Source organism: Heteronotia binoei, chromosome 16 (genome assembly GCF_032191835.1).
Source record: "Heteronotia binoei isolate CCM8104 ecotype False Entrance Well chromosome 16, APGP_CSIRO_Hbin_v1, whole genome shotgun sequence".
Classification (NCBI taxonomy): Eukaryota; Metazoa; Chordata; class Lepidosauria; order Squamata; family Gekkonidae; genus Heteronotia; species Heteronotia binoei.
The window spans coordinates 60,066,269-60,083,937 of NC_083238.1; the positions used below are offsets into that span (position 1 = coordinate 60,066,269).

The 17,669-nt window shown below is 47.8% G+C and overlaps 2 protein-coding genes across 2 annotated transcripts in view; one reads left to right on the forward strand and one right to left on the reverse strand.

Moving 5' to 3' along the window:
- Positions 1-17,669, reverse strand: part of SF3B1 (splicing factor 3b subunit 1) — a 165,897-nt gene that overhangs the window by 130,254 nt on the left and 17,974 nt on the right. The gene's annotated exons all lie outside the window — the stretch shown is intronic.
- The window catches only part of HSPE1 (heat shock protein family E (Hsp10) member 1), a 55,724-nt gene that overhangs the window by 14,925 nt on the left and 23,130 nt on the right, over positions 1-17,669 (forward strand). The window contains exon 1 of the mRNA XM_060257404.1: positions 15,645-15,874. Coding sequence (XP_060113387.1) covers positions 15,815-15,874 — 60 coding nt within the window. The 5' untranslated portion in view covers positions 15,645-15,814. Of the gene's footprint in view, positions 15,875-17,669 lie in introns of the transcript that reaches the window.

Sequence of the window (17,669 nt, forward strand, 5' to 3'; positions counted from 1 at the left end):
GGTTTACAAGATAATGCATGGGATGGAGAAAGTAGAGAAAGTACTTTTCTCCCTTTCTCACAATACAAGAACTCGTGGGCATTCGATGAAATTGCTGAGCAGACAGGTTAAAACGGATAAAAGGAAGTACTTCTTCACCCAAAGGGTGATTAACATGTGGAATTCACTGCCACAGGAGGTGGTGGCGGCCACAAGCATGGCCACCTTCAAGAGGGGGTTAGATAAAAATATGGAGCAGAGGTCCATCAGTGGCTATTAGCCACAGTGTGTGTGTGTGTGTGTGTATATATATATATTTGGCTGCTGTGTGACACAGAATGTTGGACTGGATGGGCCATTGGCCTGATCTAACATGGCTTCTCTTATGTTCTTAAACCCTTGCCATTTATTAAGGACAGAACAGTCACAAAGCAGCAGTGTCTCCATACAGCTTTGAAAAGACAAGATGCAAGCCAAAAGATAACCCAAACAGCAGCAGCCACTGAAGGGCCAAGTTCTAAGGAACTTGGATTCAGATTCCCACTTTGCCATGAAGGCTTGCTGTAACACCTTGACCCCGTCATTGTGTCTCAGCCTAACCTGCCTCCTAGGGTTGTTATAACTGGAGACACAGTAGGAAGGGGAGGAAGGCGGTCAGCAACTCTGGGTTTCCCTGCAGGAGAAAGGCAAACTATAAATGAAATTTTAAAAAGCAAAAATTGGATCATAAAGTTTAAAAATTTAGGGGCGAAGTGGGTAAACTTATTTCCCCATTTGGGATACAAGCGGTTTTCACGCACATTGCTATTAAAGCACTGAGCTTGCCTGCACGACAGAGCTAAAAGAAGGTCTTGGTTGACATGCCTTCTGTCAGAACATTTGGCATGTTTCCCTTTTTCGCGGAAGAAATGCCAAATGTTATCTGCGGAACTCCTCTGAGCCCTGTGCTTGGCAGAGAGAGGGAACAGTTTGCTCTTTGGCAGTTACAAAATTGTGTATTTTAAGAGTACGATGCAATGTATAGGACAAAGTATATGCTTGCTGTTGTTGGGTACCTGAAGTAATGGAAATATACTTTAAAAGATGTTTACATTTTACTACCAACAGAAAACAAGATGCTATGCAACACATCGAGCACTGAATAAATCCAGGTGGGCAGCTGTGTTGGTCTGAAGCAGTAGAACAAAGTTAAGAGTCCAGGGACACCTTTAAGACCAGCAAAGTTTTATTCAAGGTATGAATTTTTGTGCACACACACACACTTCCTCTGGAAGGGAATACATTTAAATGTATCGGAGGAAGTGCGCGTGCATGCAAAAGCTCATACCTTGAAATAAAGCCCTGTCAGTCTTAAAGGTCCCACTGGACTCTTAACTTTGTTCTACCGAATATATCTGTTAACAGCAAATCTTTTGGATGAGGAATTTATAAGCGGCTGTAAATTCAAAGCACTGACACATTCTTGGACGCTGCAAGCAAATTTCTACACAGTACATCTGTTTAGAGAAAGTTTACCTTGGTTTGAATATTAGGAAAAAGGAATGGTTCAAAACCAAACAAATGTAGTTCATGAGTGCCTTATGCATAGGCATCTCCAGACACTAATCAAAAGCTAGAACAGAGGTGTCAAACATGTGGCCCAGGGGCTAATTCAGGTCCCCAGAGGGCTCCTATCAGGCCTCTGAGCAACTGACTCATCTGCTTCTTTCTCTTCTCTTGCTCCCGTCTGCTTCACAGCTTACTTTGCCAGGTTTGCTCAATTGCACAGGAGCTACAGAGAAAAGCCTCTATTTTTCTCCATTGGCTGAGGGTCCTCCCTTGGGAAGGGAGGCGGAGCTTGCTTTGCCAGGCTCTCTCAATTGCACAACAGAGCTACTGAGCCAAGTCTCTCTTCCATGTATTAGCTGAGGCTACTTCCCCTCCTGGTGCCCTAGGGGAGGAAGGAAAGAGCCAGAGCTTCCTTTGCCCAGTTCCCTGGATCCCATGGGATATAAAGAAAGCGCCTTTAAGACCAACAAGTGCTGTTTTCAGCATGTTTTATTTTAAGGGTTTTAAAAAAATATTTAATTGTGTTTGTGTCCTTTATAAAAATATATATATCTGCTACCTAATCTTAAATAGGTACACTTACGGCCCGACACGGCTCGGCCCACCAAGATCTCATTTATTTTAGATCCGGCCCTCATAACAAATGAGTTTGACACCCCTGAACTAGAGTCCAGTAACACCTTAGAAACAAGATTTCTGGTGTATAAGCTTTTGAGAGTAAAATCTCCCTTTTAATGATGCTCGAAAACTCATTCTCTGGAAATCCTGTTGATCTCTTGGGATCTTACTCGACTCGAATCCAGCTTTTTTTCCTGCAGACCAAATGGCCACCTTCTGAAACTCTACAATAAACAATTTCACTAGGCATCACGTAAACTTCAGACGCAGTACACCTTAGCTAAGTTTCCTGGAGTTGCAAAGTGGCCTTGGGAAGATCTAGCCTGATCGCTTGCTGAATGTGTCTAGAATATTCCTGACAGGATGGCTGCTCAATCTATATCTGAAGACTTCCAGCAAGCGAGAACCATCCAGATAACTGGCTGCACTGTTGAGCTACGCTGTTCAGACATTCCTCCATGTGGTCAATCCAAATCTGCCCTTCTGTCAGTGAAAGCTCATTAGATCTCGTCTTGTCCTTTGGAGCAGCAAAGAACAAATCTGTTCCATGCAACAGGCATAGAAGAGTGTGATTTTATCTCTCTTCAGACTACACCAGGGCTAAACATACCTGGTGCTTCCCCCCTCCCCCCGCAGGCCTTATTTTTCAGTCTTCCACTTGTGTCTTGCCCTCCTCTGAACCTGTTCCAGTTTGTCTGCATTCTTCTTCAAGAGCAGTGCCCAGAACCTGACGCAGGTACTCCAGGTGAAATTATCTCTACTCAAGGCTTCGACACTGAGCCACCATTGGGCCAGCATTAAACAACTGGTATGTAGACGCACTGGGAGCAGTGAAAAAAAGGAGAGAATATGGTTGCAGTTATTCAGTGCGTAATGTTGAAATCAACTATTCCACCCTCTGGAACAGCTTGCATGAGGCTATTCAGAAAGACCCGCACATTCCTGATATTCTGCAAACTTCATAGAACAGTTGTTCAGAAGCAGGAATCAAGTTGCACCTTTAAGACCAACAAAGTTTTACTCAGAACGTAAGCTTTCGTGTGCCAAAAGCACACTTCTTCGCACGAGCTGGGATCACATTGTGGAACAGTGTGACAATTTAGAAGGCCATTTGGTCTGGCTGGCCATAAAAGGTATTAAAAGTTGCCTGCCAGTTGGTGTTTCTGCAAGTCTAGGTAAATTACAAAAGGACTTGTATTTCCTTGTTCTCGTCCGCCTAATTCACTTCTCAACATCTATCAATACATTATAAACATCATTCTAGTTTGCCATTAGAAAAAAAAAAGAAAACAAATACAGAAGGGCATCCATAGAAAGGAATTAGGGCCACACCACACCACATGTTGTTCAGTTGCTCAATTGAATCCAACTCTTCGCGACCCCATGGACGACATCACGTCAAGCCCTTCTATCTTCCACCACCTAAGTTTGCTCAAATTCATGTTCGTTGCATCAATAACACTGTCTAACCATCTCCCCTTCTTTTCCTTTCAGTCTTTCCCAGCATCAGGGTCTTCTCCAGTAAATGCTCCCTTCTCATTTGGTGGCCAAAGTATTTGAGCTTCAGCTTCAGTCTCTGACCTTCCAGGGAACTATCAAGGTTGATTTCCCTTAGGACTGACTGATTGGATCTTCTTGCAGTCCAAGGGACTCTCAAGAGTCTTCTCCAACACCACAGTTTGAAACCATCTAAGAACATAACATAAGAACATAAGAGAAGCCATGTTGAATCAGGCCAATGGCCCATCCAGTCCAACACTCTGTGTCACACAGTGGCCAAAAAACCCCAAAATCTATTCTTCAGTGCTTGGCGTTCCTTATGGGCCAACTTTCACAGCCATACATTACTACTGGGAATACCATTGCTTTGACTATATGGCCTTTTGTCGACAGTGTGATGTCTCTACTTTTTATTATGCTGCCTCGGTTTGCCATAGTATCATACTGCATCAGTTCACATAAATCCACTGCATTTCTACTTAGGCAATAGCATATTCTGTTGCAGCCCCAATAGCTCAGGCGCACTTGATCTTGTCAGAGGTTGTAGAAAAGAGCAAGAGACCAGGAGCACCTTAAAGATTAACAAAATTTGTGGTGTGGGATGAGCTTTTGTGGGTCACCGCTTCTTCAGACACAGCTAGAATGGGAGTCCATCTGTCCTGTATATTGGATAGTGGAGGGATTTCATATGCCAAATGACAGCAGGTGAATGACAATAGAAAATGTGATATGCGGAGGGGCAATAGGTGTGGAGAAATCAGCATTGGTATGAGACAGGAAACCTAGGTCTCGATTCAGTCCAGGAGGATGCCTTGTCTTGAGCTTCATCATCTGTTGCTGTTCAGCAGTCTCTCTTTTTAATCTCCCTTTGAAATTCCTTTGTAAGAGAACTGCTACTTTAAGGTCAGCAACTGAACGTCCTGGGAGGTTAAAAAGTCCCCCCTCTGAATTCTGTGGTTTCTCATGTCAGACTTACGTCCATGAACTCCTTGTCAAAGGGACTGGCCTGTTTGTCCAATGCAGAGAGTTGAAGGGCGTGTTGTGGCATGTTGTGAGCCACCCTGAGCGGGGAGGGCGGGATATAAATCAAATCAAATCCACCTCTGCTCCTCTCTTGCCTTGGACTGGATGGGCCACTGGCCTGATCCAACATGGCTGGCCCCACTGATGGACCTTCTGATGGCACCTGGATTTTGGCCACTGTGTGACACAGAGTGTTGGACTGGATGGGTCATTGGCCTGATCCAACATGGCTTCTCTTATGTTCTTATGTCCTGGCCCCACTGATGGACCTCCTGATGGCACCTGGATTTTGGCCACTGTGTGACACAGAATGTTGGACTGGATGGGCCATTAGCCTGATCCAACATGACTACTCTTACGTTCTTATGTTTATACATTGATTTATATTGTGTAATTCACTGTGAGAAAGGCAGACTATTAATATCATAAATAAATGAATAAATATTTAGGCGGTTCTTGGAGTCCAGGAGCTTTGCTTCATGAGTTGATTAAAACTCTGGCACACCTTTATCTTTTTAATGCCATGTTTTGCATCATTCAATATTATGGTTCTCTTCAGACAACACCTTTGTTTCAGAGTCCTGCAATCCGTCCTATTGCATTGCTTATTAGATGTATCATTCTATTGATTGCATTGAGAGCCAGTTTGGTGTAGTGGTTAAGTGTGAAGACTCTTTTCAGGGAGAACTGGGTTTGATCCTGCACTCTTCCGCCTGCAGCTGCTGGTGTGACCTTGAGTCAGTCATAGCTCTCTCAAGAGCTGTCCTTGAAAGGGCAGCTTCTGGGATAGTTCTCGCAGCCCCACCCACCTCACAGGGTGTTTGTTGTGGGGGAGGAAGGTAAAGGAGATTGTGAGCTGCTCTGAGATTCTGAGATTCAGAATGGAGGGCGAGACACAAATCCAATGTCGTCGTCGTCGTCTTCTTGACATATTCTGTAATCCACTGCAAGACAAGTGGACTATTCATAACATTAATCAATTAATACATATTTAGGTGGTTAGTTCTTTGAGTCCAAGAGCTTTGTTTCATTTAGAGTGAAGTTATAGTAGCCTTTGAAAGTCTACCTTTGGGCCTCTTCCTTTATCTGTGCCAGTTTTGTAAGTACAACATCCATTTTTGTTTAAATCAGGATGTCTGCTCCAGGCTGTTTTTATGGTTGCCAGGTTACTCCTGGCAACTGGCAGGAGGTGGGGGTGGGGGGGAAACGTACAAGGAGAAAGAGGAAGACCTAGGCCTCATTGCTGGTGTCACATGGGAAGTTATCACGCCAGCAACTAGGCTTGCCAATCCCCAGGTCCCAGCGGGGGTTCTCCCTCTTTCCCAGGCTCCTCCCCCCCCCAAGTCAGCTGGCCGGCGGGAGGGGGGGAGCCCTCACCCACAGCTACCATGTGACTTTCCACCTCCCAAGGCTTCAGAAGTTGGCTGCAACAGAAATGTCTGCTGGGCACTTCACTGTTCCCATAAGCAATACTCCCTCTAAACTGTGGAGTTTTGTGAGCAAAAATTCTACTTTGCGAGACAGTGGCATTAAAGTTGCGAGCTACTGCATAAATTGGTTTGCTCTGGGGCCATTTTTCCTGAGCTAAGACAAAAATGCATGAGCCGGAGGCTAAAAAAACGGAGCCAACTCACACTAACTCAGCTTAGAGGGAACACTGTCCATAAGCCTCTACCACAATCTTCAAAGCAGGCACCTGCTCAAAATGGCTCAAGGTTTTGGCAACCCTGGCTACTTTCTCTCCAAGAACCACCAAAGATCTCAGATTAAATATGCGGTGTTGGTACAAGTATGGAGCATTCTCTCTTATGGGGACAGCCACAAGATTTACCGTGATCTGCTGAGGTGAATTGGCCATCTCTTACCAGCACTATGGTTTACAGTGGAACGCCCGGTTTGTTGGCCTTGTTAAGATGGCTGCCGCTGGGGCACTGTTTCTATTTTGCGCACAACCCCCTTCCCCCATTTTTGTTCCTATTTACTTGGAAGAAAAGGAACACTGATTCCAACGATAGTTACATCGGAAGAATGCTTCGGACTCCAGCACGATCCAGAATCTGAGTTAGTATTCTGCTGCAGCCTGTACAAAGGAACACTCCCCGCCTCTTCAGTGAAGGGGGCCGTTGGTTCTTAATGCCATCCTCTGCACGGGCTATCAGGAGGGCAACAGCTGAGAGTCTTAAATCATCCTTCTCTGGCAACACCATAGCGCTAGAAACAAGGACGGCCCTGTTCATTGGCACCTGCGCCTTCTCCAAGGGTCCAGTCGGAAAGCCAGCTGCGGAAGGGACAGGCCAGCCCCCAGCCTCCTGGATTAGGACACACAATCCCAAACAGGTCCCATTTCCACCTTCTATTAAGAGCAAGAGACTCAGCATGTCAATATAATTTGGCCAAAAGCAACAAAACTGTTTCTGCCTCCTCAAGTTAAACTAGTGTAGATATTACCGCGGCTTTAGACTTGTCCAAGGCCTTGTGAGAGAACACTGGGATTGCCCTTTTTTGGGTTTCCCCCCCCAGAAGGTAGCCATGTTTGTCTGAATGCCTAGATTCTGGTCCAGTAGCACTTGAGAGACCAGAAAAGGTTTTCAGGGTTTGAGCTTCTGAGAATCAAAGCTTTTATAAAGGGCTTCTACATGAGACAGGATGCTCTAATTTAGAGAGAAGGGCGGGATATAAATCTATGGTCATCATCTTCTTCTGAACTAGACGGGCTATCTGATCCAGCAGGGCCCTTTGGATGTTCTGAAATTGGGCCTGCGTTGTGTTCAAGGTTGTCATCTGGATCCCTGAAGAGTTAATCTTCCTGATGTTCAGTGGCTGTTTGGAAAACTGTGTCTCACTCTCTGTGGCACAAGTTGAGATCCTGGGTTTAGGGCAGGGATGGTCAAACTGTGGCTCAGGAGCCGCATGTGGATCTTTCACACATATTGTATGGCTCTCTAAGCCCCCACCATTCTGTCAGCCGGCTTGGAGAATGCATTTCAAGTTAAAGTTGCTTTCTTTCCACCTCTCACTCCTTTTCCCCATCTATTTGCCTGCCTTCCTTCTGCCCTCCCTCCCTCGCAACACCTGATATTTATTCTATGTGGCTCTTATGTTATGCAAGTTTGGCCACCCTTGGTTTAGGGGAAAGACTGAGGGCCTTGGTCCTCCTAGCCTTCATCCAAATGCCTTTTCCCTTGGTCCTCCTAGCCTTCATCCAAATGCCTTTCCCCTTGGTCCTCCTAGCCTTCATCCAAATGCCTTTTCCCTCTAAACTCCACTCAGCTACAGAACAAAAGCATGCCTGTGCTGTCCCCACATTTAAGACTTCCTACCTCTGTTTTGCTAGCAGCTATTCTATAATTTCCAGGTACCCCTTAATGTGACTCAGCTGTCCTGATGCTCTGTAATGCCCCCACGGGGATTCCTGATGAAGGCTGAGGCATGATGAGACTTCTTAAATTGTCTTGGGTCTTGCTTCTCTGACAATGCGGAGCGGCATTCGTTCACCTTGTGAATTCACTGGGTAGCAATGCTGAATTTTAATCAGTTTTGGACGGTAACTGATCTGCCTCCAGAAGTATTATTGGCGTCGGTATAAGCAGGGAGGCATCTTTCCATCGTGCCTGACTCCAGCTCTGAGGCATTAGAAGCCTCCTGCCCTGTGGCTTCCAACACCACAGGTGGGGCCAAGGTAGCCCCAACACTCAGCTGTCCTGCCTGAACATAACTCAGTGGGGAATTTCCTTTGGAGGAACGTTTTGCATTTAACGTTTAACAGCACTAATATTTAACAACATTAATGTTTCTAGGCAGGGCTTTTTTTGCAGAAAAAGCCCAGCAGGGACTCATTTGCATATTAGGCCACACCCCCTGATGTCACTATTGTTTCACAAAGGGCTTTTGGCAGAGAAAGCCCAGCAGGAACTCACTTGCATATTAGGCCACACCCCCTGACAGCACTATCGTTTCACAAAGGGCTTTTGCAGAAAAAGCCCAGCAGGAACTCATTTGCATATTGGGCCACCCCCCTGATGTCATGATTGTTTCACAAAGGACTTTTTGTGAAAAAGCCCAGCAGGAACTCATTTGCATGAGTTCACACCCCCTGATGCCACGCCAGCCGGAACTGCGTTCCTGTGCGTTCCTGATAAAACAAAGAAAGCCCTGTATCTAGCACTAAACATGAATCAATAATACTGATGCCATCTTGGATTTGAGGATTGTAACTGCAACTGTAATTGTATGTGTATGAAATGATTTTATAATTTCTGTTTTAACGTTATGTATTTTAACTGTCGTTAACTGCCGTGAGCCTGATAGGGAAGGGCGGGATATGAAATAAATAAATAATTTCAGGTTTCATTTCGATTAGATTTTTCATTAATATGAGCCTCTTTGAAAGCCAATTTTTGGTGGAAAATGGGATTTAAAATATAACAAAGCTATAAAACAATGTTTTCGATACACCTGAGTTTTTCCGTAGACCAACAACTTTCCTTCCACTCCTAGAGCGTGACTTTCTCACCTCTCATCCCAGCCTGAAAAGCCCCCCGAAACCTCGATATGGGGGACAGAGCACCCCCAGGTATAGGATTCCAGGAGGCATTCTGGGCTGTTAGGGAAAGGGAATGAAAAAGCACCAAGCTCATGGCTAATTGCTGCAAAAATAGAATAGATTGATAAACTGTATATAGAAAACTTAAACAGAATAAACACCTTATACGCATACACAGTTGCAACTTCTAAATGCAGACCCGAACCAAAAGCAGTCACTCCATAATGCCGCTCCACTTGCAAGAAGCAAGTTTTTTTGTGATTTAAAGAGAAGACAGCAGATTTATACCCCACCCTTCTCTCTGAATCAGAGACTCAGATTGGTTCACAATCGCCTTCATCTTCCTCCCCCACAACAGACACCCTGTGAGGTGGGTGGGGCTAAGAGGGCTCTCACAGCAGCTGCCCTTTCAGGGACAACCTCTGCCAGAGCTATGACTAACCCAAGGCAATTCCAGCAGCTGCAAGTGGAGGAAGAAGAATAAGACTGTAGATTTATACCCCACCCTTCTCTCTGAATCAGAGCCTCAGAGCGGCTTAAAATCTCCTTCATCTTCCTCCCCCACAACAGACACCCTGTGAGGTGGGTGGGGCTGAGAGGACTCTCACAGCAGCTGCCCTTTCAAGGACAACCTCTGCCAGAGCTATGGCTGACCCAAGACCATGCCAGCAGCTGCAAGTGGAGGAGGGGGGAATCAAACCCGGTTCTCCCAGATAAGAGTCTGCACACTTCACCACTACGCCAACCTGGCTCTCTAGTTCTTCTTGGCTCTGTTTCTTCTTGTTCGCTTGCAAACAGCCTATGATGGCTAGATACAAAATTCTTAGTTTATAAATCTATTCTATTTTTGCAGCAATTAGCCACGAGCTTGGTGTTTTTTCATTTCCGGTTGCTATGGAAAGGGGCAGAGGAGACTGTCGCACTCAGTGTGGTCCAAAATCCTTGTTCCCATGGAAAAACTCCAGCAGATCTAGGCCAGAACCTTTAACGGTTTTGTTACTGTTTTATGGTTTCCCACGCTAATGCAACCCAGATCAAATGTTTTCTGAATTTGTTAATTTTACTATTCTGCTATTGGATTTTAACTTTGTACCACTCGGCATTCCCAACCCCACCAGCTATATGTGGCTCTGCTTACTGTGCCTCATTCCTCACCTGAAGAAGTGTGCATGCACACGAAAGTTTACGTCCTGAATAAAACTAAGTTGGTCTTAAAGGTGCAATCGACTCCTCTTTTGCTCTACTACTTCAGACCAACACGGTCTGGATCTTTAACGGGTTGTTAGCCATCAGTGGAAATAATCAAATTCTGCAGCAGGGTAATTAAAGATGCTTCTCGCCTACTTTCTCACGCAAAGATTTTGTTGTCGCCGAGTCTGATTTGATTGCTTTTTGGCAACCCTTGACATGAAAGTAACCGCGAATGTCAACCACAAAATGAAAAGCCTCTTACGGTGTCACTTTGTCTGACGGCACCAAGAGATGAAAGCCCCGCTAACCAGCAACCTTGTCAGGCGTTGCTGTGAACAGGAAGCGACGGAGACCTGTGACGGATTCTCTTCCCTGACTGCAGCCGGCTCTTGTCAAGGACGATTGAGTCTGTCTTTTTAGCTGAAGCTCTTCTGAGAAGAGGGGAAAAGAAAACAGATAGGAAAAGGTCTTGGCAGATTATGCTGTTTGGGGGTGGGGGTGAGCTCAGTGTTTCCCATATCCTCAAGGACAATGGAAGAGGATGGAAAGCTCTAGAACAGGGGTGTCAAACTCATTTGTTATGAGGGCTGGATCCGGCATAAATAAGACTGTGAGGGGCCGGACCATGCCGGGTTGGGCTGAGCCATGTCGAGCTGGGCCATGTGTGTACCTATTTAAGATTAGGTAGCAGAGATAGAAATTTTATAAAGAACACAAACACAAATACATATTTTTAAACAATTTAAAACATGCTTAAAATGTTACCACTCATTGGTCTTAAAGGTGCTTTCTTTGTATTTCTCCAATGGGATCCAGGGAACCTGGCAAAGGAAGCTCTGGCTCTTTCCCTCCCTCCCCAGGGGACTGTGGGAGGAGCCTCAGCCAATAGAAGGAAGAGAAGCTTGGCTCAGTAGCTCTGCTGTGTGATTGAGAGAGCCTGGCAATGGAAGCTATTCCTCCCCCCTTCCTCCCCAAGGGAGGAGCCTCAGCCAATGGAGAAAACAGAGGCTTTGCTCTGTAGCTCCTGTGCGATTGAGCAAGCCTTGCAAAGCAAGCTATTATGCAGAAGGAAGCAAGTGAGAGGGAGAAGGAAGGAAGCAGATGATAGCCAGTTGCTTGGGGGCCTGATAAGAGGCCCTCTGGTGGTCTGATTCGGCCCCCTGCTCTAGAAAAGCCCAACAGAATTCAGGCAGGGAGTGAGGGACACATTGAATTGTGAGAGCATCCTCTTTCTGTAAGGCACTGAAAGCTTTGCACACTTTCTACCTGTGAGCTCAGGTTGATCAGGAGCAGCTGAACTGGAAATGAAGCGTTGGGGAATGGATTGTTTTTGACCTTGAGCGGAAAAGTACCTGAGGAGAAAAGAGAAGCAACAGTGACGTTCTTGAATTGAATAAACTTCTTTGTGATTTAGCTAAGTCTGTGGCTCTCAACCCTGAAGTGAAAACTAACCACATTTTTCAAGATGCTTCCTTGTCAAGTGACTATGCAGCTTATCCACCCCACAACGCAAAACACAAGGATTGCAATTCAGTTAACTGAGCAAGTTAACTTGGTGCTTGGGGGGCAACAGTGGGAGGGCTTCTGGAGTTCTGGCCCTGCTAGTGGATGTCCTGATGGCACCTGGGTTTTTTTGGACACTGTGTGACTCAGAGTGTTGGACTGGAGGGGCCATTGGCCCAATCCAACATAGCTTCTCTAATGTTCTTATGACCAGGGCAGTGATGCTCTGTAATCTTGGTACTTGGAGGGGAAGAGTGGGAGGGCTTCTGGAGTTCTGACCCCACTGGAGGACCTCCTGATGGCCCCTGGGCTTTGGCCACTGCGTGACACAGTGTTGGAATGGATGGGCCACCGGCCTGATCCAACATGGCTTCTCTTAAGTTTATATAATTAAAAAAAATTGCATTATTGTGTGGCTAGTCCATATATTAGGCAGAAATATTTGTCATTGAGCTTCCCTGAATCTCCTCTCTCAGCTCACTGCGTTCTTCCTCTTCCATCCCGACTTCATGGCTCACCTGGTAAAAATGTCAACTTATGACATTTTGAGAACCACAGTTTTACCTGGACAGCATTTGCCTTTTAATAAGGAGACTCGTTTCTAAAATGGAAGGCCTGCACACCAACATTTAAGACGAGAAAGGAGACAACCATGAGTTTCTGACAGAATGAGAAACGGAAGTATGTAGGCCAGCCATGTCAGCGGGAGTAACTCCTTTTGGGGTGCAAGCATAAAACTTGTCATAACCTGAGGCTGGGATGAGGGCTATATTTCGACATTGTACCTTCTAGTATTTTCTCTCTTCAGAAGAAAAAGCATTTTAAAACATTTTTGCACACAACCCTGAGCACCTTTTTATGAACAGTACAGCCAATAAATAACCCACATTGCAACCTTTTTAGCCCTTGATCCCTTCGTGAGATAGTTTCACTCATGCAAATAGAGATCAGCAGCACAGATCAGGGTGGGAAAGTGACTCGTTCAACTCTTCCCGTCAGCACAATTTACTATTTTTTTAATTTGCCATCCAAAGTTGATATTTCAGGCACCTTTATAGTGTCATTACTGTCTCCTTTCCTCTCTGCTTTCTTTTTAAAAATGTTGTGCGTATGTAAGAGATCTGATGGCTCTTTATTCAAAGGAAAAACAAATATTCCTCAATTGGTAATTCTAGAGGGGTAGTCAAGTTATAGCCTGCTTATTTTGCATTCAGCTCCTCTGTTATTATTTGATGCTACGTTCCTGCTTCTCTTTTATCTTGGCCACTTTCTTAGAGTAGCATCTCTTCTCCCTTAAGCTTTCTTTTCTTTTTAATCTTACTGTTGTTTTGACTTAAAAGTCTTGAACAGATCAATATCTGACCTTTTTGCAGGCAATCACTGCAACAAAATATTTCACAATTACTAAGTTAGTTTTCCATTCATCTTGCAAGTAAAAACTGGATTTTTTTTTTAGATGGTAAATTCACACGATCTGTTAAGAGGGAAGAGAAGTATCTTTCTCTCAAATCAGACCAGATTTCACAATCCAATTTTGCTTTCTCTGCAAATGAGCTTAGTTATGTAGACTTGGTCCCTAAAGAACTGGAGATAAGTTATGCCTCACTGGATTGATTAGCCAGTTTGGTGTAGTGGTTAAGTGTGCAGACTCTTATCTGGGAGAACCGGGTTTGATTCCCCACTCCTCCACTTGCAGCTGCTGGAATGGCCTTGGGTCAGCCATAGCTCTGGCAGAGGTTGTCCTTGAAAGGGCAGCTGCTGTGAGAGCCCTCTCAGCCCCACCCACCTCACAGGGTGTCTGTTGTGGTGGAGGAAGGGAAAGAAGATTGTAAGCTGCTCTGAGACTCTTCGGAGTGGAGGGCAGGATATAAATCCAATATCTTCATCTACCTCACAGGGTGTCTGTTGTGGGGGAGGAAGGGAAAGGAGATTGTGAGTCTCTCTGAGACTCTTCGGAGTGGAGGGCGGGATATAAATCCAATATCTTCATCTACCTCACAGGGTGTCTGTTGTGGAGGAGGAAGGGAAAGAAGATTGTAAGCTGCTCTGAGACTTCGGAGTGGAGGGCGGGATATAAATCCAATATCATCTTCTTCATCTTCTTCAATATATGAAGTTAATTTTGGTTGCCATATTTGTATATTGGGTTGTAGTTTTAAAATTTACAGATATGTATATTTTATTGTTATGGTTATGTTGTACCCCCACCCTGAGTCCATTCGTGGAAAGGGTGGGCTAAAAACTGAATCAATCAAATCTAAATATGTTCTAAGAGGCTCAAGCTGGACAGATGCACATTTATAAACTTTGTCCAGATACGCTATGCCTGCAAATTAGCCTTCCATTACGGCTGAGGAAAAAGAATTTAACCAATTGAGCATAAATGCTGCCTTCCATTGAGGGATTTTTAGGTTTTAGCTCAGAATAGCATAAAAGAAGGGAATGCTAAAGAATTCCTCCTTAAGCGAAGAGGAAAGTTTTGGGACTCCCACAGCACATGGGCCTGAGAATCAAGTCCCAATACAGAATTACAGAATCATAGAGTTGGAAGGGATCTCCAGGGTCATCTAGTCCAATCCCCTGCACAATGCAGGAACTTCACAAATGCCTCTCCCCGACACCCCACTACCTCTGCTCTCTGCCAAGAACATGGCAAAAAATAAAACAACCAAAAACCCTTCCAAGAGAGACAGAGCCAGTTTGGTGTAGGGGTTAAGTGTGTGGAGAACTGGGTTTGATTCCCCACTCCTCCACTTGGACCAGCTGGAATGGCCTTGGGTCAGCCGTAGCTTTCATAGGAAGGAGTTGTCCTTGAAAGGGCAGTTGCTGTAAGAGCTCTTTCAGCCCCACCCACCTCACAGGTTGTCTGTTGTGGGGGGAGAAGATAAAGGAGATTGTAAGCCGCTCTGAGTCTCTGATCCAGGGAGAAGGGCGGGGTATAAATCTGCAATTCTTCTTCTTCTTCAAGATCCCTGGAGAAAACTGCTTCCTGACCCCAAAGTGGCAACCAGTATTTTCTTGAGTGTGTAAGAAATCTTGTGGCAAACCTTCCACGACCCGAAGAAGTGTGCGTGCACACAAAAGCTTATACTCAGAATGAGGCTGGACTCACACCTCATTCTCTTCCATGACCCCGTCCATGCATTCTTGTGAAAGACCTTTCTGAAAATGCAATGGACCAGTGGTGGCCAAACTGTGGCTCTTTCACGCATATTGTGCGGCTCTTGAACTGGCTTGGAGCAGGCATTTCTCTCTCTAAACCACTTCTCCAAGCCAAGCCAGCCAATGAGTTGGGAGAATGCATTCAAGCTTAAAGTTGCTTCCTCTCCACTTCTCCCTCATCTGTTTTCCTTCGTCCTCTCGAAGTATCTGATGTTTATTAAGCAAGTCTGGCTATCCCTGACGTGAGGCATTGAGTTCGAAAAGCGGTCTCTGCCTTTCTATCTCATTACACACAAAAATGGTTCATTCAGGGGGCTCCGTCGGGGTGCGTTTCCACACAGTCCCCGCTCAAAAGCTGCCATTTCCTGCAGGGGGGCGGAGACGAGCCGTGATTCCGGGAGACCCCCCTGGAGGTTGGCAACCCGACGCTCCCTCCCCTCAGCCTCGCGCGCCACCGCAGCGGCCGCCCTTCCTTCGGCCCCGCCCCCGCCGACGTCACGCGGGGCGCTTCCTTCCCGCCCTTTCTCCTCAGCGCCGCCCTTCCCTCCCCCCCCGCTCTGACGCAGCGCGTGACGTGCCCGGCCGTTCCCCCTCCCTCCCTCCGGGGGACGCTGCTCTCGCGGCGCTCGAGGTCTCGCGCTCTTCCGCTCTTCCGCCGCCGCCTCCTCCCTCCGCTTCCTGCCGCTGGGCGCCCGTTGCCGAGGAGGCCGCCGCTGCATCCGGGTCCTGGCGCCGCTCGCCGTCACTATGGTCATGGCGGAGGGGACGGCTGTGCTGAGGCGGAACCGGCCGGGCACCAAGGCCCAGGTGAGGGGGACGCCGCCGCCGCCGGGCCCAGCCGGGGAGGTCGCGGCCTGCTGGACGCCCCGGCACGCCAGTCACGTGTCTGTGGGGCTGAGGGGGGAGGGGGTTGCCACATCCAGGCCGGGAGACTCCTGGGGTGGGGGGAGGGCGGGGACCTCCGAGGGGGCGAGGCCACAGGCTCCTCCCCCTTCTCGCCAGGGGATGCAGGGGTGGGGTTGCCAGATCCAGGCCGGGAGGCTCCTGGAGGCATGGGGGCAGAGTCCCCCCTCCAAAGCAGCCCTTTCCTCCAGGGGAACTGAGAGCATTGCCAGGTGTCCCCGTTGCCATCAGAGGCGGATGGAGGAGTAGCGTTGCCAGATCCAGGTAGGGAGGTTCCTGGAGATTTGGGGGCAGAGGGAGGGGACCTCGGTGGGGTACAGAATCCACCCCTCAAAGCAGCCCTTCTCTCCAGGGGAACAGAGCGGGTTGCCCAGTGCCCCCCCCGCTATTAGAGGGAGATGGGGTTGCCAGATCCAGGCAGGGAGGCGCCTGGGGATTTGGGGGAGGAGTCTGGGGAGGGCAAGGCCAGAAAGCAGCCCTTCCCTCCAGGGGAACGGATAGGATAGGCAGGTCCCCCCTCCTGCCTTCAGAGCGTGATAGGGTTGCCAGATCCAGGTAGGGAGAATCCTGGAGACATGGGGGCAGAGAATGGGGACCCCAGTGGGAGACGAAGCCCCAGAGTCCACCCTCCAAAGCAGTCCTTTCCTCCAGGGGAACAGAGAGGGTTGCCCAGTCCCCCCTCCTGCTATTAGAGGGGGATGGGGGTAGGGTTGCCAGATCCAGGCCGGGAGATTCCTGGAGACATGGGGGCAGAGGGCGGGGACCTCAGTGGGGTACAGTGCCCCAGAGTCCACCCTCCAAAGCAGCCCTTTCCTCCAGGGGAACAGAGAGGGTTGCCCAGTCCCCCCTCCTGCTATTAGAGGGGGATGGGGGTAGGGTTGCCAGATCCAGGCCGGGAGATTCCTGGAGACATGGGGGCAGAGGGCGGGGACCTCAGTGGGGTACAGTGCCCCAGAGTCCACCCTCCAAAGCAGCCCTTTCCTCCAGGGGAACAGAGAGGGTTGCCCAGTCCCCCCTCCTGCTATTAGAGGGGGATGGGGGTAGGGTTGCCAGATCCAGGCCGGGAGATTCCTGGAGACATGGGGGCAGAGGGCGGGGACCTCAGTGGGGTACAGTGCTCCAGAGTCCACCCTCCAAAGCAGCCCTTTCCTCCAGGGGAACTGGGAGGGTAGCCTGGTCCTCCCCTTGCCCTCAGAGGAGGATGGAGGGAGATGGGGTTGCCAGACGCAGGTAGGGAAACACCTGAAGATTGGGGCATGGAGTCCCAGTGGGGCGCAATGCAGTAGAGTTCCCCCCCCCATCCAAAGCAGCCATTTGCCCCAGGGGAAGCTGATCTCTGCAGCTGTAACTCCAGGGAGTCCCCAGGTTCCACCTGGAGGTTGACATCCTTTCCAGCAACATTTATTCCAGTACCGTTTTTGGTGAGGGACAGCTCACGCCCAAGGATGCAGACACAGGGTTGTCACACACACACACAAACACCCAGCCACTGACAGGAGATGGGGTTAGAGTTGTCAAATCCAGCTTGGGAAAGTCCCGGAGATTTGGGGGAGGAGGGACCTCAGATACAGGGGTGAAGGGACCTCAGGCCATAGAGCCCACCCTCCAAAGCAGCCATATCCTTCAGGGGAACCAATTTCTGTTGTCTGGGAATGAGCTGTAATTCCAGGGGAATCCCCAGACCCCTCCTGGAGGTTGG